This window comes from Paroedura picta, chromosome 2 (assembly GCF_049243985.1).
Source record: "Paroedura picta isolate Pp20150507F chromosome 2, Ppicta_v3.0, whole genome shotgun sequence".
In the NCBI taxonomy this organism is placed as follows: Eukaryota; Metazoa; Chordata; class Lepidosauria; order Squamata; family Gekkonidae; genus Paroedura; species Paroedura picta.
The window spans coordinates 90,738,094-90,765,729 of NC_135370.1; the positions used below are offsets into that span (position 1 = coordinate 90,738,094).

Sequence of the window (27,636 nt, forward strand, 5' to 3'; positions counted from 1 at the left end):
GGAGAGGGAGGGATGCCCTTGGTATGCCAGTAAACATGCGCACTCTGATCTTAAACATAATTACCAGCAGTTGTTATTCAAAGTAAGCTAAGTCAAGGTCACGGTGCCAAAATGGTTTGAGAACTGGCAGTATTAAATACTGATATTCTCTTCTTTTGTTTCTTTTGTAAGGTTTTTAATGTGTAAGACTTTTGCAGACAAACGGTATTTGTCTGTGAAGATAACATCCCAATCTAAAGAGTACTGGGGGAAGCTTTGGGAGAATCAACCATGTGACTGAGAAGAATCTGATCTGCTTGTCAGATGGTGAGTAATTAAAAAAAATGGTTTTAGCTTTGCCATAATATTTTAGAGGGCTCACTCACAACAATTCCTAGATATTCTGTACCTAAATAGAAACATTCTTGAAGCCATAACTTTTGGAGAAAAATCCTGTTGCTCTACTTCCTTAATATATGATTTTGTAGTTTTCTACAAATGTGTGCTTCTGTATGACTAATTTACACAGTAGTGCTGTGTGAATAAATTTCATTCACTCTATATACCCCAGTGCATTTTGCGCTGTATTTCCTCAAAGGTATCTGTATAAATATTAAAAATAAACAGAAAACATAAGAGTTTATATTTCTCAGTACTAAGACATGTTAAAGAGCCTCTTGTGGCACAGAGTGGTAAGGCAGCCGTCTGAAAGCTTTGCCCATGAGGCTGGGAGTTCAATCCCAGCAGCCGGCTCAAGGTTGACTCAGCCTTCCATCCTCCCGAGGTCGGTAAAATGAGTACCCAGCTTGCTTGCTGGGGGGTAAATGGTAATGAGTGGGGAAGGCACTGGCAAACCACCCCATATTGAGTCTGCCATGAAAATGCTAGAGGGCATCATCCCAAGGGTCAGACATGACTCGGTGCTTGCACAGGGGATACCTTTACCTTTTAAGACATGTTAAAAGCTTATATGTGCAAGAACTTGTTTAAATGTACAAACATTAAAACCTTTGAGCATGTACAAAGTGCATTATGATGTATCAAAATAGTTGTTTTACCACAGTAAAATAAACATCATGGAAAACAGAAAAATTATATGAACAATATGATATCATGTTGTTGTTGTTGTTGTTGTTGTTGTTTAACTTATATCCTGCCTCCCCCCGGAGGCTCGAGGCGGGTCACATAAAATCAATCCCCTAAAAACAGTAACAAGAACAATAAAACACAGTACACCAATCATAACAAGGCAAGACAAGAATGGCGGCCAGGTTCATGCAGGTAACCCAATTTCCATAACCCCACTAAAAGGAAGAAAATTTAAAAAGGGGGGGGGGGGGGCTGATGGCACAAAGTATATTTGACTGAGTACAGTAAAACTGACTAATAGAAAAGTTACTACAAATAGAAAAGTTATTCCAAGTCTGTGAACAAAAGTCTACTATCCTTGTACCTCTTTGTCTAAGTATGGTCAGGCAACAATGCTCTCATTTAACCCATGCAGTGTCATAATTTCTGTTGAAATATCCACTCAGTTTCCTTTCTAAGGAGGGACCTACCATTATGGCTGTGTGATCTGTCTAGAAAGAAAAAATCTGTGGGAGCATAGTTCTAATTTTTTTTTTGCATAAATGGTGCCCCATTTTTTTAAATAGCAGCAGTTGATCATGCTGTTTCTAGAGGAGGAAACTGTCTCTGCAGAGGTAGGGGATGGGTATTGGAGAACCTCTAGCCCCTCCCTATCAAAAGACACTGTTTCTGCATCTGCGATGCAGATGCAAGGGACCATCCTTGAGGACTACTGGAGGACTTCATTCACAGCGACTTAGACCAGACTGCAGTACGAGATTGGGTCTTAGGTTTTAGCCAGAGCTGTGAGACCACTTCCGAACAATTCCCGGTGACCCCTTTGTTGTGGAGTGAAGGATTTACAAGGCCCACATGCATCATGGGACAGACTCAAACCACTTTTCCTCCTCCTCTCTCCACCAGCACCTGCAGCAAATCTACCCTACTGGTGTGCCCATGCAGCAGAGGGCAATCCCTGGGGGAGCAAATGACAGACCACTTCTCCTTGTGGAGGCCACAAGGAGCTCTTCCCACCACACAAGGTTGCTTGCATGGTTGAACTGATGGATGTTGATGGCCAGACCTTATCGGGATCTACCCAGATGGTGGGTTGTTCCTCCCAATGGGGGAGTCAGGTCCCAATGGGATGTGCAGATGGGACTGCAAGGCAGGCAATGATGATAGAGGTTTTTTCTATGGGAACTGTGATCACAGCGAACAAGAGGTCCAGAGACAGGCTGCTATAACTAGGCTTATTGGGAAGATGGTAACCATTATTGATCGTGTTGGAATTATTGATCATCCCCTCTCTTTGGTGGAGGGCAGAGCGTTTCACAGGCTGCTGCATCACTTTTCACTGTGGTATTCCATCTCATCCTGTAGGACTGTAAATCACCAGGTAGTCCCCTCCATATACTGGTCCATTGCAAACCTGGTAAAGGCTGAGCTATCCAAAGCCAAAGGGCGCACCATGCATTTCACAGCTGACTTGTGGAGCTGCTAGCAGCATGGCCACCTTTCCCACTGGTAGCAGCCCAAGGAGTTCTCAGCTAAGACTGCTGGTGATTCCCAGAGAGGTCCCTGTGAAGGGGAGTTATCCTTCCTCTGGGATACAAGTTGTTTGTGCTGCCCTAGTCGGGTGCACCCAGGGACAGTCTGGGTAACTACGCTCTTGGCCAGTAAGCCAAGCCCAAATAGCAAACTGAGTAGCAGAGTCAGAGTCCAGTCCAGGTCTTAGCACTAGCTGTGGCAGGCCAAAGTCCAAGGGAGAGCTGAAGGAGGAGTCAAGAAGCAAGCCAAAGACAGAAACCAGGTTTGCTCATCCCAGAGCAGAACAGATAGATGCATTGAGGGCGTGATGGCCGCAGGGTCTGTTTATGCGTTCCCTCCATTCCCAGTCATTCACCAGGTACTCAGGAAAGTCTGGCAACCAAGAGCACAGGCAATCTTACAGACTCCTTATTGGCCACTCAGACCGTGGTTTGCATAAATTCTCCGTCTGGCGGTAGGAAAACACCTGACATTACCTTAATACTGGACCTCTTAACTCAGGAGCCGATCTGGCATTATGAGCTAGGCTGCCTACAGCTGACTGTGTGGAGACTGAACTGTTAAAGTGCAGACTTAGTGAAAAAGTGACCACCTCCATACTAGCAGCCAGAAAACCATCCACTGTTAGGATATATAATTATACTTGGAAGGTATTTGTCAGGTGGTGCAGACAGAAAAAACAGGACCCTTTATAACCAGGGGTACGGGTCGTGTTTGAATTTTTACAAGAAGGTTTGGATAAGGGCTTAAAGCCTTCAATGTTACGTAGACAGATGATAGCTTTGGCAACAGTGGTCCCAAAGGTGCAAGGCTTTCCATTAGGAAAACATCCTCATGTGACTAGGTTTCTGAGAGGAGCTGCTATGGTTTCTCCTTCAACCGTTCATCAATTCCTGACTTAGAGTCTTGAGTGTGGTACTGTCAGCATTATTGAAACATCCCTTTGAGCCTCTACAGGACATTTCCTTGAGGCATCTAAGACTTAAGGATATTTTCTTAATAGCAGTTCTGTCTGCTAGGTAAATTTCAGAATTAGGGGCATTGTCCATTAGGAAGGATCTCTATGTATTCCACAAAGATAAGGTGGTCTTGAGGACAGACCCTATATTTATAAAAGCTATAAGCAATTTAAAGTAAAAAATATATATTTCTAACCTAAACCATGAACACAGCTGAAATTGTACTGAAATTTCCATTAAACCTTAGGAGCCTATAAGATCACTATCGGGCATTATGTACTTATGAAATTGCCCAAGTCAATGAAAACAAAGGAGCCTTTTAAAGATGAATAGGTTTGTTATGGTATAAGCAAGATTGTTATCATCCTTACTGCAGTTGTGACCTAACCTAGATAGGCCAGGTTGGTTAGAGGAGCAGGGTCAGCGATAGTTAGTATGTGGATGGGAAAATTCAGGGTCTCTGTACAGAGGCAGGCAATGACAAACCATCTCTCTTTATCGCTTGCCTTTAAAACCCTGTTGGGTCACCATAAGTCAGCTGCAAGTTGGAGGCACTTAACACACACTGCTGTTGTAAATAGTTATTGTATTTATCCTTCCAGTCGTTTGATCTTTGTGTAGAAACTATTCACAGCAATGGAGATAATACAGTTGTTCTTGATTTACTAAAATAGAGAGGATAGGTACTTGAGATCATGCAGCGTACTTTTTGGGGAGAGACACAGTAACCTCTTGCTACCTTTCCAAACTTTGTCCTAACATGAACGCATGAGGCTGCCTTTGGCGTATTAAAGTCAGTATTACCTCCAACCCAATCCTTTCAGCTGGAGATGCCAGACATTAAAACAGGGACTTTCTGCATGCAAAACAGAAGCTGTACCTTTTATCCACGGCCCCCTCCTCAGTCATCAAAATATTTTATTATAAACTTCTGTGGCAGGTTGGAATAGCATGAGAGGGCTCTAAGATTTTAAAGAGTACTGGTGCCCACCCCATACTTCCACCTTCAGAGCAAAAAAGCACTGTTGTAAAGGAGGCCAAAGACATATTAATTGGCTTGCCAGTATTTTGTAACATTTACACCTAACCACCCCTGACGTAAATTGTGAGGAAACTTCTGAGGCACATACTCTTCCCTCCCTTGGTGATACTCTTGTGTGCCCTGGATTTATCATGAAGAGAAAAAAAAAAGAATTTTAAAACAAGAAATAGCTTTATTGCACTGGCAATGGAAAGTAAACTGTGAGTGTATAAGATAAACTTTATACAAATGTATGTTGTGGAGAAAGAGAGATACACACATAGTTTGTTTCCAGATTATAAAAATATTGTTTTTGAATGGCGAGAACATTAGTAACTGCAAAACTATTTTTGACTGTCGCTGTTACAGGTTTTCTAACCTTTTAGAGCCCTTTATATTCAGCAGACCTTGGTCTGCCCTGCAGCTTTCAAATATATCAGAAAGACTATGTAAGACAAGCTTAAATCAGTGTGGCCCACACAATGTTAAGAAATGAAACAGTAATCTTCCCCCAGAGACACTGGAGATTGAATCAAATCCCGTCTAAGCAATCTCTAAAGCCGACTGAAACAAAAATGAGTTAATTTTTAAAAAAATCTTTGTTCCACTCTTTCTTCTCTGAAGGTTGCAATTGATCATTGCTGGCTTTCTCTTCTAGAGCACCAGGATACAGAGACGGTTGGCAGATATGGAAAAGAGGATGGAGCATCCTATGCAAGGACCAAAAAAACCCCCAATGTTATATCTGGGTAGTAAAACCAGTAATATAACCAAGCATTGTTTGGGTAGATAGAGTATGATCTTATGAACAAAAAGTTAACTATTAGCTGAGAGAAGAAATTAGGAAAGCCCTCTTCTTTCTGTGCACTAAGAATCTTAAATTTCAGCCAACAACACCCAGGCCACATTTACTCGGTAGAATGTAGAATAGACCCAGAAACAGTGTCTCTGAAGAGGGGCCCAGCCTACAAGAAAAGCCTAATGCCCATACATACCAAATTAAGTTGACTTGAACTTTTTGAAAAGGTCTGCCTAACTTTTTTTTTAACCCCTTTGGTTTCCTGCCTAATAATTAAAAAAAATTAAACCCTATGCTTCAATTACATTTTAAAATCTACCTGGCTTCTTATTATTTTTGTAACTTTAAAGCGTATTTTTATTGTCTGGATAGCACTGACTAACCTTAGCTTACAACATGCTTAGCCTATCACCTATAGTTACAGTTAACTGTTAATAAAACATAACCAAGAATTTCCTTCAGAACAATTTTTCAAAACCAACAGGAACTCACCAAAACTACAGAACCACTTCCCTAAAAAACTAACTACAGTAAGATCGTTAAAACAGTTATAGAAGAACAAGTTAAAACAAGAAACAAAAGAATCTCAAAAGATAAAGCCATTTGAGTCCCCCCTCCAAAAGCATAAATTCTTTAAAAATCAAAATGCAAAGCAGTTAAATTATAACACTAACTAAAAGAAAATCCCCCCAACAAAACTGAGTTTAAAACCCAAATCAGCTCAAAACAAAGCCACATAAAATTATTTCTAAAAAGAACCAGCCAAAAAAAAAATAAAGGCTCCTTGCCTGCCCAGCTATAGCCCACCCTACAAAAGAAAAAAATAACTATTCTTGACAGAAAAGAATAACAGGGTGTGCCCATGCAGACAGCAGCAGATAGCAGAATTAATCCAAGGAACAGATAGACCAGCTCAGCCAAAGGGAGAGTATTCCAAAAAAATTTCATCCTGCAGCTGGGCAGGCTTTCCCCCCTCTTTGTCAACGATCAGAATGAGAGATTCATTGTCATTGGATACACATAGCTCTCCCTAGTATGTGATCCCTTTTGCCAGGGAGACATTATACTTTTGCTGGTTTCCTTCTATTGTCTGGGAAACTTGTTAAATTGGGCAGGGGAAATAAACCTGGGATCTTTAAAATATTGGCCCTGAATATTATTCCTGAATATTTCCAGACATTCCCAGCAATCACAAGTATTATACCTAAATATTCCTGGAAAATATCAGTAAGGGTTTTTAGGTATATAGTCAGTGTGGCTCTCTTTTGAGTGCACATCCCTATGTTAATTCTGTGTAATTAATGTTGTAGATGCCATTTCCCAAGGAACAGGAATATGCAATAACGTCTGTACATTTTCACAGCAAAAATGTCTTAATTTATATTATGCCACTTACAATAATTGCATAATCATCACAAAGTGGTTAACCCTTGCTAATATGCTCAGTGCTGCAAATTCAATGTAGGTGTTTTCAGGGTTTTGTTTTTGGTGTTTCAGTCACGAATAGTTGTACATTACACTAGCGATCCCCAATCTGTGGGCCGTGGACCACATGTGGTCCTTCGACTAATTGGAGGTGGGCCCCGAAGGACGCCTTCTCCCCCCCCCCCGGCCCTTTACTTCATCCCCCCCAGCCCTTTACAACACACTTCATTGATGTGGCGTGTCTGTATCTTATTTTGAAGGGATGTTTAAACATTACCATAGCGATCAGAGAGCGTTAGGGCAGTGGTTGAGAGTAGAAGAGTAAACTACCCCCCCCACCACCGGGCCTCAGTAAAAGGCGTTGAGTGGTCCCCAGTGAGTGGTCCCTGGCGTTGAGTGGTCCCTGGTGATAAAAAGGTTGAGGACCACTGCATTACATTATCCTTCTATTATACATGGTTGCTGTTTTTGTGTGGATGAAGCACTTCACATGTTTTCCATGCATGTACAGTATTGGTATTCATTGAATGAAACTCCAGAATTTTGAGAGAATGCATTTGTGTATGCCAATGCTGCCTGCACATGGAAAATATGTGCATTGCCCCATTTGTGCACAAATTGGGAAGATTGCATGTAGCGTGCATTCCCATATTTAACTTGTAAGGTTCGTGTATACTATATTATGTCAGTGATGGAATCTAGCCAATGAGTTTTGAATAATAATAAAAAGTGTAGTGCATTAGTTTATTGTGGCATTGAAAAAAAAAGATTTTTAATGGTGGAGCATCATCAATCAATGTAACTAATTATCAACAAGACCCATCTGCAGATATTTAATTGGGATATTAGAACCATGAACAAATAAAACAGTTCTTTCTGTAAACTAAAGAATAGATTCAGATTTGCAGAAAAATCTGAAATCTAAAGGGAAATTGGGAAGTTAACCCAGACAGATAACAGAAGTGCCTGTACCTTTACAAAATTAATGCCTTATGAAACGGAATGACGGTTGTGAGGGTTGGCAATCACAACTATATTACGAGCTTCCAAACAATGGAAAAACAATGGTAAAAGAGAGGGGAAGTGGAGCATAGTCTTTTCCAAAGTTATTTTGCCTTCCCCTCTCTCTCTCTGCTCCCCCAACTTCTAGCCATGGAGGGGAGACTAATTTGGGCCAGGCCCAGCAGCCACTACAGAGCAACTTGCCTCCATGCGATTTGTACAATTCACTCAGTTATGGTAGTGGCAATGATGTAACAGCACACAATTTGCCTGTGCCACCACACAACTCACCTTTTCAACTGGGCCAGCCTTTTCCCAGGTAGAGACTATGAGTGAAAGATAAAGAGGGAAAACAGAGTCATTGTGGTATAGTCTGTTGGAGATCCAGTTTTATGTCCCCCCTCTGCCATGGAAGCCTGCTCACTACTTACTTTCTTTTTCATGAACATGATGGTCCATGTGTCCATTCTTCACATCTTTCACTTTACCTGAAAAGAATGAATGGCAAAAACAATGCTGTTCATATTATCAGTAGGAAGTCTTGAACAATATTTGTTATCAACATGTTTACTGGGAAGATTTTTTTTTAACTTTGGCTTAAATGCCCTGTTTTAGGTTAAAATACTTTTGTCAAGTGATGTAATAATCAATGTGCTTGCCACAGCTTGAAAAATAATATTATAATGTGAGAATTCACAGGCAGTGCAAAAATGTGATACTTATTTTTATTGCTTTATCTGTGTTATGTAATGACCATATAAAATCAGTATGACATGGTAAAATTCAACCAAGACATTTATTTCTGATGGGATTATGGTTACCATGTCATAACAATGGCCCTGTGAGTAGGCATTATCGGCAGAATACAATCTTACCGTTTGCGAAATTGGTTTATTATTATGCTGTTCCTAGAGGAAGGGCTGTTCTCTTTCATCATCCAGTAATCCTGATGCACACTTTAGTTTGGATCTGCATCTGTCTGAAGTCCAATAATGCCTGCATTTAGCCACTTCCTCAGAAATGATCTGACAATGTTATGTATTCATTGGGGTAAACTCCTGGATATGCAGTTCACTCAAAATATTTTTATTTATGTATTTATCTATATGCCGCTCTCCCCTGTGGCTCAGGGCAGTTTACATGGAACAATACGGTATAACTCAGTAATAATGTCAAATAAATAATACTAATAACAGAATAACAGTGATTCTAATATGTTCAGTAACCGGTTGAACAACATTAACATGTTAATCCCATGGTTGGTCACAGTTCAGGATGTTTACTTTATGGAGAGGGGTTCTGAGGGGCCCAGTAGATGTTGGTTCAGTCAACCTCAACCAAATGCCTGGTGGAAAAGCTCCCTTTTGTAGGCCCTGTGGAACTGTTCTAACTTCAGCAGGGGCCTGATATCCTCTGGGAGCTCATTCAACCAGGTAGAGGCCAGGCAGAGGAAGCTTGGCCCTGGATGAGGTTAAATGAGCTTCGTTGGGGCCAGAGGTCACCAACCAGTTGGAAGTGGTAGAGTGCCGCAGAGCTCTTTGAGAAGTGTAGACAGTGAGGTGTTCTCTCAGGTACACTGGACCCAGACAGCATATGGCCATAAAGTTGATTACCAAAAAATATCAAGCAAGTATAGAATCACTTCAGCTAACTTGTGGAAACACAAGTGCAGTTAGCCACTTCTCCCCTGGAATGGAGGACACCAGTAGATATGGGTTTTCAGGTATTCAGGGAGGCAGGAGAAAGAGAACACCCTCCTTTCATTTCTTGTCCTGTGTGCTGCGTCTCCTTGCTGAGTTCATATTAAGTGAATGTTGTAAAGGAACAAAGAGCATGAGATCTTGCTGGCACAGTTTACACAAAGCCTAAATACAATTAATTTTATACGTTTGCAAAGGAAATAAATACTATAGGAAAGAACACAACACTGCTCCTGAAAAACGTGAATTTTTGGCAAAATGGACTCCGGCTCACAAAAACGTATGCCACAATGTATTAGTCTTGAACAAAACTAATGACTAATTTTAAAGACTAATTTTTTTAGTCATTCACAAGAGGCTATAAAGGTTATTGGAAGTGCATTTACTTATTGAAAATATTTATATCTCACCTTATCTGCTTATATTGAAGGTAGAGCCAACAGAATGATAACCTACTATAAGAACACCACAGTGATATAACATTCTATCAAAACAATTAAACTAGGTACAGGTTTAAAATACTCAGGTGAAAAAAGGAATAAAATCTGTCAAGTCTGTTAGATGTTGATGATGTTATCCGTTCAATTGTGTCCATCCCTCAGCGATTCTCAGCAAACAATGGAGTTTCACAACATTGGTAAGTTTTGATTTAATTTCTGTGAAGGAACACTTACATAATTTTATGGCTGGGGGTCACCACAACATAAAGAACTGTATTAAAGGGTCACAGCATTAGGAAGGTTGAGAACCACTACCTTAAAAGTAAGAATCCGTGCTTTGAATTGAAACAGCCAGTAAAAATGTTCTAAAAGGGACAAAATATGATCAAACTTGTGCAGCCCAGTCAAAAGGCAAGCAGCTGCATTTTGCACTAATTGAAATGTGCAGATTGTTTTCAAGGGTAGACCATGTAGGGTTTTCAAGGGTAGACCACACGGCAATAAAATAAAGGCGATTTTAGAATCAAGGATCAGCATGGCCAGATCATTTTCCTAAGTAGACACTATTCACTCCTCATGCACTTTCATCCCACGAAACAGAACTCTTGTAGTGCTCCTCTGAACTTGCTCCAGAATGTTGAGAGCATTTACCAGTTCAGAAGTATTGTAGAATGTCAGAGACAGTTGTAAAAACCCAAAGCAGATGGTGTGGACACACCTTAAGTCTAATTGAAGTCAATTTCATTTTCAGTTTTGAATATGATTTCACAGTTGCAGTCATAATTTGCACTGATCTAAAAATAGCACAATACAACTAAACATGCATGCACAATTGAAATATAGCTTCTTCTGTCCAGACAATGGAATTTGGGTCTTCCTAAGAAATTATGATGGAGTGCTTCAGAGAAATTAAAGAAGAAAACAAATCAAGCATAAATAGTTCACCGTTTTACAGAGTGAACAAGTAATATAATGAAATAAGTAATATGAATACATGTACGCACTTTTAAAATCACAGTGGAATCCACCCAAACTGTTAAACACTCCCCATATCTTGACAGTTTTAAAGAAATAAAGAACCCAAACAAGTTGACATTTTTTTTCAATGTGAACTGCATTCAAAACAAGACTGTGGATGGGCTGCATCTTCACTAGAATGTAATTCCTAGTCCAGGCAGCAAACAATATTCAAGGCTGTTTATGTATGTGGATATGTGTAGCACAATTATGTCAGTGGTCTATCCACATTGGAAGGCAGTTTAGAAAAAAGGTAGACAAATCACTCTGATTACTGCAGAGTTCAAGGTTCGTGGGTTTAGAAGTTCTGCTCTAGGTTTGTTCTTCTTAAAATGTAAACCGCTTTTTCAAACAGAAAAGCTTTTTTCATTTAAAAACAGAATCACATTTTTAATTATTTTTTCTTTTCAAATATAGAGAAGAGATATGGTTCTAGAGAGGAGAACATAATTAAGTTAAATGAGTTATCCAAGATCATTTAGGTGCTTGCTTGAACAATGTAAACACAGCATGACCATCAAGCTTTAGTCCACTGTTCTTCCTACATTTGTTCAGTGTTTTTCTCTGAATGCCATTATTCTATTTGGAACAATAAGGTCTCCCACCTGCATGAGCCAGAGAGCTCCGTAGGAGAAAACTGAATTGTTTAAGAGTCAGTAGGCAGTTGTGTTGGAATAAACTGTGCACCTGCCTTTTTACATATAGTGCATAAGTTAAATAAATAGCTACTATGGAAAACTATGCAAGAACTTTACAGAAAAAACAAGAAATATTACATGCAAGTTGACACACCCACTCTCATATGTTAGAGCCTAGGCAGCCTTTTATGGAGAGGTTCTGGGTGATGAAAGCCAGTATAGAGTGACAGTGGAATAAGGCTCAGGACAAAACTAACAGGACATGGTCTTCAGTTCATTTTATATTTCACTCCGTGCTGGTGATGGTAGCAAAGGGACAATACTTTTCACCACAATTGAGTCTGCACAGTGTAGGCCAGTGGAGCTCTTCTGGATTGTCAGAGGCCTGTTGGTATCTGGCCTGCAGGAAGAGGTAGATTGCTTGGTGGTCTGTTGTGACCTTTGTGCTTGACACACTATAGATAAAAGATCTCCTGTATCCATACCAACTTGGATTCTATTAGCAGTGATATGATCAGGTGCTACGTGAGTGCCACTCTGAGACTCTTTTGGGCAGTGAAAACCAAGGTATAAAAACCAACTCTTCTACTGGGAAGGTGCTACTGAGGAAAAGTTCTCTTCCCCCCCCCCCCCACATATCCCCAGGGCCGTATTTCAGAGTGCTTCTGTGTCCTGTCTACAGTTTCCTCATCTTCCATGTCACCGGTCTCAATTTTGCTTTGTGCTTTGTTCTGATGGTCTTGTAAAGATTTTAGCAAGACCATGGTGGCATCTATATGGAAAGGGAAAGTCTTCATCTTCCCAGTCCCACCCACATCAGAATTATTTGCCCTGCTGCAATTGCCTATGACGGTTACTCCCAAAGTATTCCTCCCCTTTCAGATTGGTCTGGCATTTCCTTGTGTTTGTTACAGTCCAGTTCTCTATGGAATACCTAGAAAATGTGCAGGCCATCTATGGAATGGGTTATTTGTCTCATTGGTTTGTTTTGGATTCATCAGCACACTGCAAACATTTCAAGCTCTTTTAAAACTGTTCCAAAACCTTTTGAGTTGACAGTTTTGAGTTTAACAATGTGTCTACAATGAGAATGCCAGTTTTCATTTCACATACAACCTTTGCCAAATGAAATGTAGCAAATGTTTGAACCCCCTGCCTCCCAATCAAGAGTCTTATTGAAGCAGTTGCTGGGCAATAACTTTTGAATTATATAGTGACTAGAATTAAAGCCCGTTGTAGCTGATACAACGGGTGCTAGCAGGAGGGGGTAGCAAAGAGAGAGGGAGGTAGAAAGGAAGAGAGTGATTAAGACAGAGAGAGCTTGGTATTGGGAAGAGGGAGTTGTCCAGTCTGTAAGGGCATGGGGTTGAATGTGTGTGTTGTGTGGGAGGTTGTGGTGGCATGGTGGCAAATGAGGGCGTGGGTGTGGAGATATGGGTGTCAAGAACCTGTGGTATGGAATGTTAGTTGAGTGTGGGAGAGGACTGTCCTTTGGGAATTGTGGCATAGTGGTTAAAGATGAGCTTTCCAGAGCCATGTCTTCAGACATGTGAAGGGAAAATCAGACTGAAGACTATTCTTAGGGGGAGATTACATGGCAACCAGTTCCTCCCAGTTCTGTGGCCCTACTCCATTTTTTTTTACTGTTGAGTTAATGTTATGTGGCCACATGCTTCTTTCACTGTTGCCCCTTAGAACAGTGGTCCCCAACCTTTTTATCACCGGGGACCAGTCAATTCTTGACAATTTTACTGAGGCCCAGGAGGGGGGAGTAGTCTTTTGCTGAGGGACGTCACCACCACCGCCTGAGCCTCTGCTCCACTTGCTTTTCCACTGGCGCCCCTGACTTCCCGCCGCCTGCTGGGGACGCTGCCAGCAGCAGCTACGCAATGCCACACTGAGGGGGAGCCCCAGCCATGGCGGCTTTTGGAGAGCATCAAGGGCGAGCCGGCAGCAGAGTGGCAGGGCAGCCCCTGAGGCAGGAGCCAGGGAGGAGGACGAAGAGGAGCTGCGGCCCGGTACCAACTGATCCACGGACCGGTCCAAGTCCCCGGACCGGGGGTTGGGGACCACTGCCTTAGAAGATGGATTTTTGTACACTGCTGTTTACTGCCAAATGGAATCACAAAACAGTTTACAAACATATTTTCCCTTCATCTCCCCACAATGGACAATCTATGAGAGATGTGGGGCTGTGAGAGCTCTGAGAGAACTGGGAATAGCCCTGAGTCACCCACAAGGCCTCAGATGTCTCTAAACGGTTTAAAATCACCTTTTCTTCCTCTTCCCATAACAGACACCCTGTGAGTGAAGTGGAGCTGAGAACTCTGAGAGAACCAGTAATAGACCACAGTCACCCAGCAGGCCTCAGTTGTCTCTAAGCAGTTTAAATTCACCGTTTCTTCCTCTCCCCATAACAGACACCCTATGAGAGAAGTGGGGCTGAGAGGTCTGAGAGAACTGGAATGGCTCACAGTCACCCAGCCGGCCTCAGGTGTCTGTAAGCAGTTTAAAATTGCCTTCCCTTCCTCTCCCATAACAGACACCCTGTGAGGGAAATGGGTCTGAGAGCTCTGAGAGGACTGGAATAGCCCACAGTCACCCAGCAAGCCTCAGGCGCTTAAGAAGTTTAAAATCACCTTTTCTTCCTCTCCCCATAACAGACACCCTATGAGAGAAGTGGGGCTGAGAGCTCTGAAGGGCAGCAAGCAGTCACTTGGCCCCCAACCCAGAGCAGCAGTCAGTGCCTCAGCACCCAGTCCTGAGCAGCAGAGGTTTTCTGGCAGTGAGGGCAACAGCAGACAGGCCCCTCAGTCACCCACTCTCCAGACCAGTGCCCCTGACTCTGTCTCTGGTGATGTCCAGTGGCCAAATGGCAGCTTCTGGCCTTGCGGGCTTTGTGGAGGGCAGGCCGTATGGTCGCTGGCCAATCAGGAGGGATGCACTGGACGGACAGGGCTGGATGCTCTGGATGGAGAGGGCCCCGGACAGTCTCCTCCTAGGAGGCTCTTTCCATTTTATAAAAGGGAGCAAAAAATGTTAAAGATGCTCCTTGAGCAGCAAAAAGTACCTACTGGTCCTGGGGAAATTCCAGGGCTTCCTGTGCCCTAACATTATGCAGAATGCAATCTGACATCATCACACAACAATGGAGTATCTAACTCTATAAAGCATTTTAGGATTAAAGTTTTTATAGCCATTTAGGACTGGAAATCTGGCATCCTTCCTCTAAATTACACTAACTTGCATTGGAATTAATAGGCCATTCTGTTTAGGCAAGTGTTTGAATTACAATTATCCTTGAGAACTGTGTTGAAAATAATGGCTCCATTTAATTCTTTTGCTTTTATGTAATAAACACAAGCAATCAGCCATAAGTTATATTATGAACAGGTTGCACAACACTATTTACAGGCTAACAAGTAGTGAATTATGAATTATTAATAAATTTCATAATTACAAATGAAGCAGCATTAGTTCTGCAAGCATTTAGCTGTTGAAGTCACAATCATAAGACATCTGAGTCCATATACTGTGAAATGTTAAGATTTAAATATAAGATCCATGTATGTGTTTCACCTGAATAGTGAAGATGGAAGTAAATGTAATGTGTAAGACCCAATCTAACTCTTTAAGAGTGCATTTTGTTCTTCAAGGTCCATTTTGTTTCTCAGAAGGCTGTATTATTATAGTGGAAGCATGTTTCCCCTCAGTATTTGCCTGCATTCAAAATAAAGAGTAGAGAAATTGGTTTGGGAGGTATGACTTATATATACAGAGGTTGTGTGCTGGAGCAGATAAGAAAGGATAGTCATTTACCTTTAAAACTAGATACTATATATGAACAAAATTCCTCAGTTGTTTAAGTAGTGGTACTCTGAATATCTTCATTTTTTCTTTGTTCCCTTATTTCTTGATGAGCTATGCTTAGGGTGAACAATTCAGACAGCTACCCAGTCAACCTATAGGGCTTGACTGTACAGAATAGACAAACAAATAAATAAATGGGATTGAGGTGGAAAACCAAATGGAGGTAATCTGAAGATATATAATTCTACTTGTAACTTCAATGCAGAGCCAGGGCAAGTAACTGCCCTCAGTGGCTACTTTTAGCTCAATTGTTGTTGTTAGGTGCGAAGTCGTGTCCGACCCATCGCAACCCCATGGACAATGATCCTCCAGGCCTTCCTATGTTCTACCATTCCCCGGAGTCCATTTAAGTTCACACCGACTGCTTCAGTGACTCCATCCAGCCACCTCATTCTCTGTCGTCCCCTTCTTCTTTTGCCCTCAATCGCTCCCAGCATTAGGCTCTTCTCCAGGGAGTCCTTCCTTCTCATGAGGTGGCCAAAGTATTTGAGTTTCATCTTCAGGATCTGGCCTTCTAAGGAGCAGGCAGGGCTGATCTCCTCTAGGACTGACCGGATTGTTCACCTTGCAGTCCAAGGGACTTGCAAGAGTTTTCTCCAGCACCAGAGTTCAAAAGCCTCAGTTCTTTGACGCTCAGCCTTCCTTATGGTCCAACTTTCACAGCCATACATTGCAACTGGGAAGACCATAGCCTTGACTAGACGCACTTTTGTTGGCAGGGTGATGTCTCTGCTTTTTAGGATGCTGTCTAGATTTGCCATAGCTTTCCTTCCCAGGAGCAAGCGTCTTTTAATTTCTTTGCTGCAGTCCCCATCAGCAGTGATCTTGGAGCCCAGGAAAATAAAACCTATCACTATTTCCATTTCTTCCCCATCTATTTGCCAGGAATTGAGAGGGCCGGATGCCATGATCTTCATTTTCTTGATGTTGAGTTTCAACTTCACCCGCATCAACAGGCTCTTTAGTTCCTCTTCACTTTCTGCCATTAGAGTGATATCATCTGCATATCTGAGGTTGTTGATATTTCTCCCTGCAATCTTGATCCCAATTTGTGACTCCTCTAACCCTGTCTTTCTCCGCATACACGTTAAATAGGCAAGGTGACAGTATACAACCTTGCCAAACTCCTTTCTCAATTTTGAACCAATCAGTGATTCCATGCCCGGTTCTCACTGTTGCTTCTTGACCTGCATATAGGTTTCTCAAGAGACAGATAAAATGCTCTGGTATTCCCATCTCTTTAAGAACTTGCCACAATTTGATGTGCTCCACACAATCAAAGGCTTTAGCATAGTCAATGAAGCAGAAGTAAATGTTCTTCTGGATCTTCTCCTAGCTTTCTCCATGATCCAGCATATGTTGGCAATTTGATCTCTAGTTCCTCTGCCTCTTCAAAATCCTGCCTGTTCTTCTGGAAGTTCTCAGTCCACATATTGCTGGAGCCTAGCTTGTAGGATTTTGAGTATAACTTTGCTAGCATGAGAAATGAGTGCAATTTTACTTCAATATAGAAGTCTATTGTCCTATATGCTTTTAGAAGTGAAATTTACCACATTAATTTTTACTTGCCATGTATCTGTGAAAAGCACCAAGTTATGCCAGAATTAAGGATTGAAACCCTATTTTACATTATTCTGCGTTATTTTTAGAAAATGAAATTCCTCCTTTTAGAGGGCCCTTCTCATTGAAATTAAAGTGATTACACATTAGAGAGGCCAAGATTTTCACAAACCACTATTTAAATATCCTGTGTGCTAAACAGTTCCTGTGGGAAGAAAAGGAGTTCTTCTAGCCCAGTCGCTCTCAGTGCTAAAGGGATTGCTAGCAGATTTTTGTCTCATTTTCAGAAGCAAAATGGTTATCTAATATATATGCATGTGTGTGTGACAAGTACCCAACCTCCTTCAGGAAGGGGCAATTTGAAGCCAATAAACTCTTTGCCGACAAGTCTTGATTCCATACATGTACATGGGAAATGGTGTTAAGCCATCAGGTAACAATTCTCCCATCTAAATTCAACGGCATAGTTCCACAAGTAGAGGAACAACCCATTGGTAAAAACTGCCCATCACAGAAAAATAGAATGGGAGGAGAACATAACTTCAGTCTTTCCATCTCCCTTTCCATATGAACTGGCAGGTGGACTGAGTGGGTGCAGTGTGAAAATTAACATGGCAAGGATTGGTGACTCAGCAATGACTGTGAAGTCAAACAGTTTCCTCAAACATTTTGGCACACAGCTCCTTTTTCTGTTTGCCCAGAGATTGCAGTAGGCCATTGTGGGTGGGCCTGGGTAGGAGAGAGGGCACGAGAAAGAAGTTGTTCTTCACTGCCACAGAAGAGAGTTCTTGTACAGGTTAATTTATGAATGTATTCCGAAACTAACAGCAGAGGAGAGAAGTTGTGTTTGTGCCAAAAAAGGATTATGGTTAATTTTAAAACCATTTATATAATAAATGACTATTTTGACTTTTACTGTCCAATTTTCCATATAACAGTTCACACATACTTAAGTTCTGGAAGTCTATTTTCACTACATTATTAAGCAGCAGAGGAAGCATAGCTTGGTGGTAGAACACATGCCTTGCATGTCAGTGATTCAAGTCCTGACATTATTTAAAGGAAAACTGGTGGCAGGTTCTGGGAAAGACCTTCCACTCCCGATCCTGCAAAGTTGCCATTAGTTACTGTTGGCATCACTGAATAATATTAGGGCTCTGTGTGCCTTCATATATTCCTAACATACTGATGCAGCTAAAGTTAAGGCCTAGATCTGTTGTTTATTATTATTAACTGTATGCTTGGTAGAAATCTAGGATTTTTGTGAGTGTGTTAGTTTTTTAGAGAGTGGCCTTGCAGCCAGATCCTGTACATGCTTACTCAGAGTAGGTTCTGCTGAATTTAATGGGGTTTAACCTCCAAGAGGTATTATACACAGAACACTGGTCTGCAGCATTTCATACCTACCTGGAAAGAAATCCTGCAATAGGATGCACTTGAGATTAAACACACTTGTAATCTGGCTGTTAATTGGTTTAAAATGGCCACTTTCTTGGGGGGTGTAACATTGTATGTACCCTAAATATTTCAGTTATTACATTTTGAGGTACTTATTATTATTTATTATTATTTCCTACATTTATATTCCACCTCCCCAATGGGAACCAAAAGCAGTTTACATTGTTCTTCTATCCTCTATTTTATCTTTACCTCAATCTTCTGAAGTAGGTTAAGCTGAGAATGTGTATCTGGCCCAAAGTTACTCAGCAAGCTTCCATGACAGAATAGGGATTTGAAGGTCTCCCAGATCCTAGTCGAATTCTCTAATTATTATTAATATATATGAAGAACCATACCTGTTTGTTTATGGATGCTGCTCAGTATGTGCATAATTACAAGAGCACAAATGAGCTAGACAACTTTTGCATGATATTTTAGTAGTAGGTGAAATTGAAATAGCAGATTGAAATTTTTAGCTCATTTTGCCACTATATCATGTAAGTTTGTATTAATCAGCTAAAGGATCCCCTCCAATTTCAGGAAAATTGATTTTCTGGAACCATGAGAGCTATATGGACATATGGAACACAAGGATGCAGTGTGGAGGGGAAATGGGGTGAAATCACTCGTCCTGCCTCTTATATCAACTATGTTATGAATCTATATAAATCAAATTTCCTGGAGGTAGAAGGGCACCACTCAAATTGCACCCTGAAGTAGCTGGAGGTGATCTAGAACACGTAAAGGAATCCTGGAAATGTCCTTGTACCCATAAAATAAGGGATGCACTCAAATGCTGGTGAAGATTCAAAAGCAAGGCACATTATTTAATTCTACAGCCAAATAGAGAGTATAGAAATTTGAAGAGCATAGAATGAAATCAACCTCAGTCACCAAGCAATGCAAGGGCAGAACTGAGAGTGAAATCATTTTCTGTTTCTCAAGATATGGACAGCAGTTTATTCTGTTCATACATGAAAAGGGGGTAATAATATATCCACCCCCACATATTTCTTCAGTAGAAGGCAGAAAGGAATGCAGTATTAAAATGTGATATTTGTATCTCCCATTGCATTTATTGATGTAGTTGCTGACAGACATACTATTACAGACATACAATTATTTTTTCTGTTAATTTACCTATGTAATTCCTGCATATTTGAAGGTCTCTCCAAGTCAGCAGTAATGGAACCACTGAATGAAGCTGATAGACAACATGAACCACAAAGCCAGATGAAACAATCCAAGAAGGAGTCTCAGGAAACTCAGCGTATCTGGGTGGCCTGGTGGAATGGACTGACTACAGGAGGAGTCATTTACCTGTTTGCCCTCTCACAGATATTGGTAAGGATTCAGGCTTAACTCGGATGGAGATAGTTCTTTTTTTAAAAAAGAAAGGACAACAATGCTTTTGTTTTTTTTAGATTCATACATTTTAGGGGCCAGATTTCCCACGTCATATATGCTGATATATCTGAAATTAAGTCAAAAGCTGTGACATTTTACAACCAGGTAACAATCTGTTTGTCTTTTTATTCTAGTTAATATCTGCAGCGTGCAAAATACCTGACTCTTTAAAACACAATGATAAATGTTTTAAAAATAAAAACTTTCAATGGGCTATGCAGGCTTGAAAATAAAGTGAAAAGCAATATAATGACAAAAATCCTCATTATTAATTGACTGCACAGGTTTTCTCCTTTATGTTTTGGAATGATGGTTGTGAGATACTCCCGGCAGTTCAGAATGCTTTTGATGTATTGTCCAAGGTGCTTACTCCATTTGGACAACTGGTTGCAGATTCTAGCAAGGTATGTTCATTGACCCCTCTGTGCTTTAACGGCAATGCTGATTCTTCTTGAAACATGTAGCATAGGCCTTACATTACTGTACAGCTTCTAAGAAATACTGTATTAATGAGTAATTTAGTAAGCAGTTTGCAGAGCAGAACAGTCTCCATTTAAAATACTTTCTGAATCAGAGCAAGCATCCTGTTTTCTTCAGTGGCTAGACAGATGTTTCCAGGAAGCACATAAGCGGGGCATAAATGTAATAGCCCCTGTTACTGCCTCTGAATGTGAAATTTCTATTTAACTAGCTGGAAAAAGTTTAAATGGTGTGTAATATTGACTTCCAAGTAAGTATCCTTAGGTTAACCAAGCACAAGTGGATTATTGTCATTCCACATAATAAAATTATTTCCATTAATATACTGGAACAAATGCTGACACTTTCATGCTCCCCAAAATAATCTTCCCATCCTGTTCTGATATATTATGTATGTTTTATATTTCCAGCCACCAAGAAACATACCAAATTGTCAGGATATATGAACTGTGTTAACTATAACTGTTTACAATGTGTTTTTCACTATTTAAAAGTTAAAGGCTTATGAGATTTCATGGGTGGGAGTGAAGTTAGGGCCATTGCCTTATCATTGCTTACTCCAGCCCTTGCCTTTTCATCCCTTTCCCCACAGTACCTGGGTACCTCTTCCCTTCCACTCTCTTCCTCTGACACTGCCCAGGCCTGGGAAATTCATGCTTACCGCCAATTTGCTATTGCTATGCCTAGTGCAATCGCAATCACAGAGAAATGTTCTTGTGTCTCCATGCTGTAAAAAGTGTCTTGGCAAAGGTGGTGTATGTGTTGAGCAGCAGTTTCCTTTGCCCTTTTTATCACTGTGGTGAAAAGAGGCAGCAGGCCAAGGAGCAGTACAGTGAAGGGTCAGAGAAGTGAGAGGGAGCCCCCAGGTTCCCCCCTCCCTGAGGAAGGAGAAATAAGGAAAAACACTTACCTAAATTGAAAGGACTGGAATAAGTGGGTTTGTACCTTCAGCCATATGTCACCATCTGAGATCATGTTTCCTTTCCTAAGAATTCTTTAAATTGAAATGGAGAGTGAAAAAATGGGGGTGGGGGCTAGTCTCTGACCTTCTGCAGTGTAGGCAAAGCACTTTTTTCTGGGACTCCAGATGAATAGAGATAATTTGAAAAGGAACCATTGGTCAAAATTAAGTGCAGATTACAGAATTTAATGGGTTTCTACTACCAAAATTATTTATTCACTTACACTTTAAGGCTGCAACCCTATACTGACTTGGGAGTAAATATCATTAAAATTAGTAGGATTTTCACCTGAGTAAACGTGTTATGATCAAGCTGTACATTTGTATGCAACACAATTTAGCAATATAGTCCTAAGGCTTCAGTGGACTTAAGTATAGTTGTAAGGCTTCAGTGGACTTAAAAGGATGTAACTCTGCTTAGAATAGAACTGTGAGCCCTGTTGATTTAAGCTTGCTAATACTTTTTGGTACATAGTGCAGCTCAGTCAGGAAATTAATGAGCCCAGATCCTCTAACTTCTACTTTGCCTTTTTGGCCTTTCTGTTCTGTTTTTTGTTGTGCGTCACCTACTTAAAATAAAGCAAAAACTGCTTCCTTTGTTCTTTGAACAATAATTATGAAACACAAATATTACACATCCTTATATTTGCTTTAGACAAGCGGGATTTTTCTGTGATCTTTTAAATTAGATTTATTATACATAATCAAAAGCTTCTTGTGCAGCTGGAGACATTCAGACCATCTACACGTTGTTTGCAGTGAGTCAGTCCAGTTCAGATTCCTCCCACCCCTCAGTTCTTATTCTACATGAATTTGATTAGAAATAAATCTGTTCTGTGGATTTAGTAGAGGGCATGATAGTTTGTAGAGAAATGGAACGAAGTGCAGATCTGTACAGGCTCAGCTCCCAATTTACCATTCTGGCAAGAATAAACACTAACAACTGAACAGCAGCAGCCTGGAAACATTTTTTTTTAAATCTTATAAAATCTGCTAATGACTTTTGCAAGTTCTGGTAAACGAGCAATTGAACAGATTCCCACAAAGAGATTGTGTGTGCCATTATAAGCATTATAAGTTATACCCTTCTAACTCCAGTGAAGTTAATAGGCTTAGAAGAGTACAGCTCTGTTTAGGATTGTATTCTGCAACACTTCAAAAATTAATGAAGCCCATCTTTTAGTTTTAAGCATGGCTGCCTTTGAAGACCCCCATTTTCTTCCTTCACTACCTCTTACTGCCTGCTGTACTTAAAATGTTTGATCACATAATATATATATAATTAAATGTTTATCTGGTGATATGACTATATATGGTCATGTTGAACCCCCCATGACCAGCGATGGGACCGGAGGGGGTGGCAAGGGGAGGTTCCCCAGGAGGATGTGTACACAGCTATTCTTCCCAACCATTTTCTGCACAATTGCATCACTTTTTGGGTCAGGGATTTTGCAAAGGTAAAAAAAAAACCTGAGAAAGGCTGGTCTAGGTAAAGATGGCAACCTAAAGTTTGGTGGTGCCTCAGACTCGACCTGGCAAATACTAACATTTCTTGACTCATCATGAACCTTTACCGCACAGAAGTTGTTGTGCCCTGCCCCCGCCCAGTTTTTGGCTCAGAGCAGGTTGCCCTGTCTCTTCAAGGCTCTGCACAGGGGAACATTTGGCCCGCTGCACCCTGTCCACCCTGGATATGTGCTCCCACATGGCAGTTGGGTTGGTGTAGACCTTAAAATTTTTTGCATTGCATATTGCAGAATTGCATTTGCATATTGCATAATAATGGAATACCATGCTCTTAAAACAAAACAAAAAATGCCACAGGCAGCTTAGCGTGGCGGAGCCACCTGAGGCATTTATTTTGTCCTTCTGGGATGCCACACTTGGGTGTGGGTGGGGAGGAGCTGGGCCAGGATGAGCCCTATTGCCTTGGGGCAAATAAGGGCCTGAGTCAAGCCAGGCCTGGGACAGCACTGGATTGGCACCAATGTCATGCAAAAGCAGGAATTAGCCCCATGAACGGATGAGTGATGAGTCGGGCCAGATTCCTGGTATGGAAACGGTCATGTAGCATACAGATTGGATCTCAGTCTACAACTGTGTCAGACATAAAACAATCACACATAAATAGTTCTTGTGTAAATGGTGTCTAGTTCAGCTCAACACTGTAGTGCACATGGGCAAGTTGTGTCAGGCTTTCTCTCTACATCGTTTCCCCAGCCTGAAACAATCCTTGGGGAAGCACACATCTTTCCTGGGATACACCTGTGTTTCTGCTACAGGCTCAGTTATGCCCCACTCAGGACTGTTTTACACTGAGAAAATGATGTGGGATAAAGGCTAGCCCCCCCTTCTCAGGAGCACCACAATCCTAATCAGGCACCACATGTGCAGATAAGATCCCAAACTGCTTGGGGGGGAAAGAGCCCTGTCCCATTCATAGAGGCTTAGTGGATATTATTTACCTTCATCCCATGAGAAGCTTCAGCTGCCCATTTCCACATATTAACCATATGTTAAAGTGACAGGACATTTTTCTTCAGTTCTGTTGGCAACCCTATGTGACACAAGGTGAGGACTGAAACTAGATTTCTGTGCTTTGTAATAGCTGAAGGAAACAACCTTCAATACTCTAGTTCTTAGAATGAATTTAATTTGAAAATATAGTCTTTAGGGGGTTTGAAGTGAGATTGAAGATCTGTAAGATTTGTATAGGGATCTGAGTTTCAGTTACAGAATGTAAGCTATGCCCTTTTTAAATACTTTATAAGTTTAACTATAGGTTTCTTTTGCTCCTTAGGATTTGATCAGAATTGGGGGCATCACAATGTCATACGTCTTGCTGTCTTTGTTTTCATTTGGCTTGCTGCTCGTGGGAACATTGGTAAGTTGAACTGTATATTCAACTATGATTTTTAAATTTGCTAACTAAATTGATACCTACAAAGTCCCCACAGTGTTCTGCCAGTGCTTTTGATGAGAAATGCTTTCTAACATTTTGTTTGGGACTAGCAAATCATGTATACATTGTTATTTACATATTGTGATTAGGTACATTATAGGACATTGCCAATTGCAAGGTTTTCTCTGTATCTTGGCATTAAGTGTATTTAAAAATCATTCACTAAGGATAGTAATTAGCATTAACACCTCTGTGAATAACCGTGCTGGTGTGGGTTGTGAGATTAGCTTTGCTCTGCAATTGCCTTGTTCTTTGTGCAAACTTTTCTTTAAAAGCTATATTATGTGATCAAATAATAAACTTCTAGAAAGTGGTGCAGTTGTGAATATTATAGTGCAATGAGTGGATTTATAACTTGCCAGCGAACTGTATACAATCCAAGGCTCTTATACAATGAGCCACTCCAAACTTTAGAACAAATCAAATCTGAATGAGCACAGTATGGTTTTCTTGTTGTTATGCGTTCTCTAGCCGTTTCTCCCCCTCCACTTCAGATTTAATTAAGAACAGCAACAGAGAAGGCAAAGAGTAGAGGAAAGTGTTTCCCTGTTGTGGTTGTAGGTGCAGTATACTAGTAACTTTTTCTTGTGAATCCATTTTTTTAATACAAATCCACTTAAAGATATCAGAATGCTCACTGGCAAAAACAAGAAGAGGCCAGTTGTTTCTATGAAAACCATTCTGATCGAAATCACTCTTATTTGTAGTAATCTAAATACGTTGCATTTATTAACAGTGCTATACTGCAGTTATTCCCTTCTAACCTCCTTGGCCCCAATAAATTGGAAGACTGTAACTCTACTCAGAACTGCACTGTGTAAAACCATTACATTTCATGTGATAAGCAAACTTAAGGTATATGTTATATTGGAAAAACAAAAGTTAGCTATAGGAATAAACAAGGGCTTAAGGAGTAGGCCAGCAATCACATACTATGCTTCCCTTGCCCCAAATTCCTCTTGTACCTCCTGTATCATTATTATTATTATGAATTATTATAATCAGCCAGTTGAGTGGTAGATGTTCTGCAGTTCGAGATCTAGCCAAGTGTTTGCTGATGTATCTTTACAGGATTTTAGCTGTTCTAAGCAATACTGTCTTCTGGAGCTGATGCGGTATTCTTTGCTCAATACCTTACAAGGAGAGGTTGAGAGAGTTGGGGGTATGTAGCTTGGATAATAGGAGAGCAAGGGGTGATATGATAGCTCTGTTTAATTCTGTAAAAGGTAGATATGTGGAAGAGGGGGCCAACTTGATTACTGCCATCCTAGAGACAACTAGGAGTAGTGGTTTCAAATTACAGGGAAGGGGGTTCCACTTCAATATTAGAAAGTATTTTCTGATAGTGAGGGCTGTTCACAGATGGAATATGCTGCCTTGGAGGGTGGTGGAGTCTCCTTCATTGAAAGTAATTAGGAACTGATTGGATGAGAATCTGTCAGGAGTGTGTGATGTTTAAGTCCCCGAGAAGGTGGTGGTGGTGGGTTGGACTGGATGGCTTTTATTTGTTTATTTGTTTATTTGTTTATTTGTTTATTTGTTTATTTGTTTATTTGTTTATTTGTTTATTTGTTTATTTGTTTATTTGTTTATTTGTTTATTTGTTTATTTGTTTATTTGTTTATTTGTTTATTTGTTTATTTGTTTATTTGTTTATTTGTTTATTTGTTTATTTGTTTATTTGTTTATTTGTTTATTTGTTTATTTGTTTATTTGTTTATTTGTTTATTTGTTTATTTGTTTATTTGTTTATTTGTTTACCGGCCTCCCTGGAGGCTCAGGGCGGTTTACATAAGAACAAGGAACAATACATAAACCGGTCTATAAAAACATGTGAATAACCTTATAATAATAATAACTAATAGTTGTAACCATATAACAATGTAACAGTATAAACAATGTAACAATACAACAACGCAACAATACAAGGTCCAGAGCATATTGGTGGAATTCTGAGGGGGGATGGGGGGGGAAACAGGGGCTCTTCGGTCGCTGTTGATTACGTCTGGTCTCAGCCAAATACCTGGCGGAAGAATTCCTTTTTGCAGGCCCTGCAGAACTGTTTAAGCTCCGTCAGGGCCCTGATCTCCTCCGGGAACTTGTTCCACCAGGTGGGGGCCAGAACAGAGAATGCTCTGGCCCTGGTCGAAACCAGACAGACTTCTTTAGGGCCAGGGATCCTTAGCTGGTTGGTGGCGGTGGAGCGCAGAGCTCTTTTGGGGGCATAGGCAGGGAGGCAATCCCTCAGGTACACTGGGCCCTGACCGCATATGGCCTTGAATGTAATTACCAGAACCTTTAGGCTGATCCGGAATTCAACTGGCAACAATTGCAGCTGTTGGAGAATAGGCCGGATGCGAGACCTCCATGGTGTTGCTGTGAGGATCCTGGCCGCTGCATTTTGAACCAGCTGTAGTTTCCAGGTCAAGGCTAAGGGCAGGCCTGCATAGAGTGAGTTACAAAAGTCCAGTCTAGAGGTGACCGTCGTATGGATCACTGTGGCTAGGTGTTCCGGGGCCAGGTAGGGCACTAGTAGTTTGGCTTGGCGGAGATGGTAGAATGCCAGCCGCGCTACCTTTGTGATCTGGGCTTCCATTGTGAGGGAAGCGTCTAGAATCACGCCTAGATTCCTGGCAAAGTGAGCCGTAGAGAGCTGCACACCAACCAGGGCAGGCAGACACGCTTCCTCGCATAGGCCCTTCCTACCCAGCCACAGGACCTCCATCTTTGAAGGATTAAGCTTCAGACGACTCTGCTTGATCCAACTCGTCACTGCTTCCAGGCAGCTGGCTAATGCTTCTGGGGGAGAGTCAGGGCGGCCATCCATCAGGAGGAAGAGCTGGGTGTCATCTACAGTTGTGCTATGATGGGTGTTATGGTCCAGATGTTTATCTGTTTATAATCAGAAGTCCTAAAGTATCTTTGTTTCATCATTCTTCATGATAGTGCTTGTAAGATCTGTGGGTCAAGGAACACAGAGGTACTGGAATCTTGCAGCTCATGGTACCAACTGTACTGAGAAAACACCTTAACAGCCCCCTAATATATACATGTCGGACACAAAGGATCTTCCCGCAATTGCAGGCTACTGGTTAACAGCTTGATTTAAAGCGATTGGATGCCCAGTTTATCTGGATGCGAGCTGCCCAGTCAGGCTACAGAAAACACCTTTTGAATCTAGTGGCTCCTGTGGAGAAGACCAGCTGGCATGAGCGAATCAGAGGCTTGAAATTATGATCCTACCTCAGACCTCAGTCTCAGTCTTCAGCAGTTCCACATGCACAACAATGCCTGGTTTGTGCTCCCATGAATTTCTAGCTGATGGTAAGCCACACATCTTGCAAAGATTCCAGCACA

General features: G+C 41.1%; 1 protein-coding gene across 13 annotated transcripts in view; it reads left to right on the forward strand.

Moving 5' to 3' along the window:
• Positions 1–27,636, forward strand: part of PTPN5 (protein tyrosine phosphatase non-receptor type 5) — a 161,436-nt gene that overhangs the window by 96,713 nt on the left and 37,087 nt on the right. For 11 of the 13 annotated variants that reach the window (XM_077321559.1, XM_077321563.1, XM_077321560.1 and 8 more), the window contains 4 exons: positions 172–306; positions 19,635–19,813; positions 20,161–20,280; positions 24,118–24,201. In XM_077321559.1, the coding sequence (XP_077177674.1) occupies positions 19,655–19,813; positions 20,161–20,280; positions 24,118–24,201 (363 nt within the window). In that variant the 5' untranslated portion in view covers positions 172–306; positions 19,635–19,654. Of the gene's footprint in view, positions 1–171; positions 307–1,971; positions 2,154–19,634; positions 19,814–19,893; positions 19,982–20,160; positions 20,281–24,117; positions 24,202–27,636 lie in introns of those variants that run through there. The other 2 variants (XM_077321564.1, XM_077321567.1) reach the window with 2 other exon arrangements.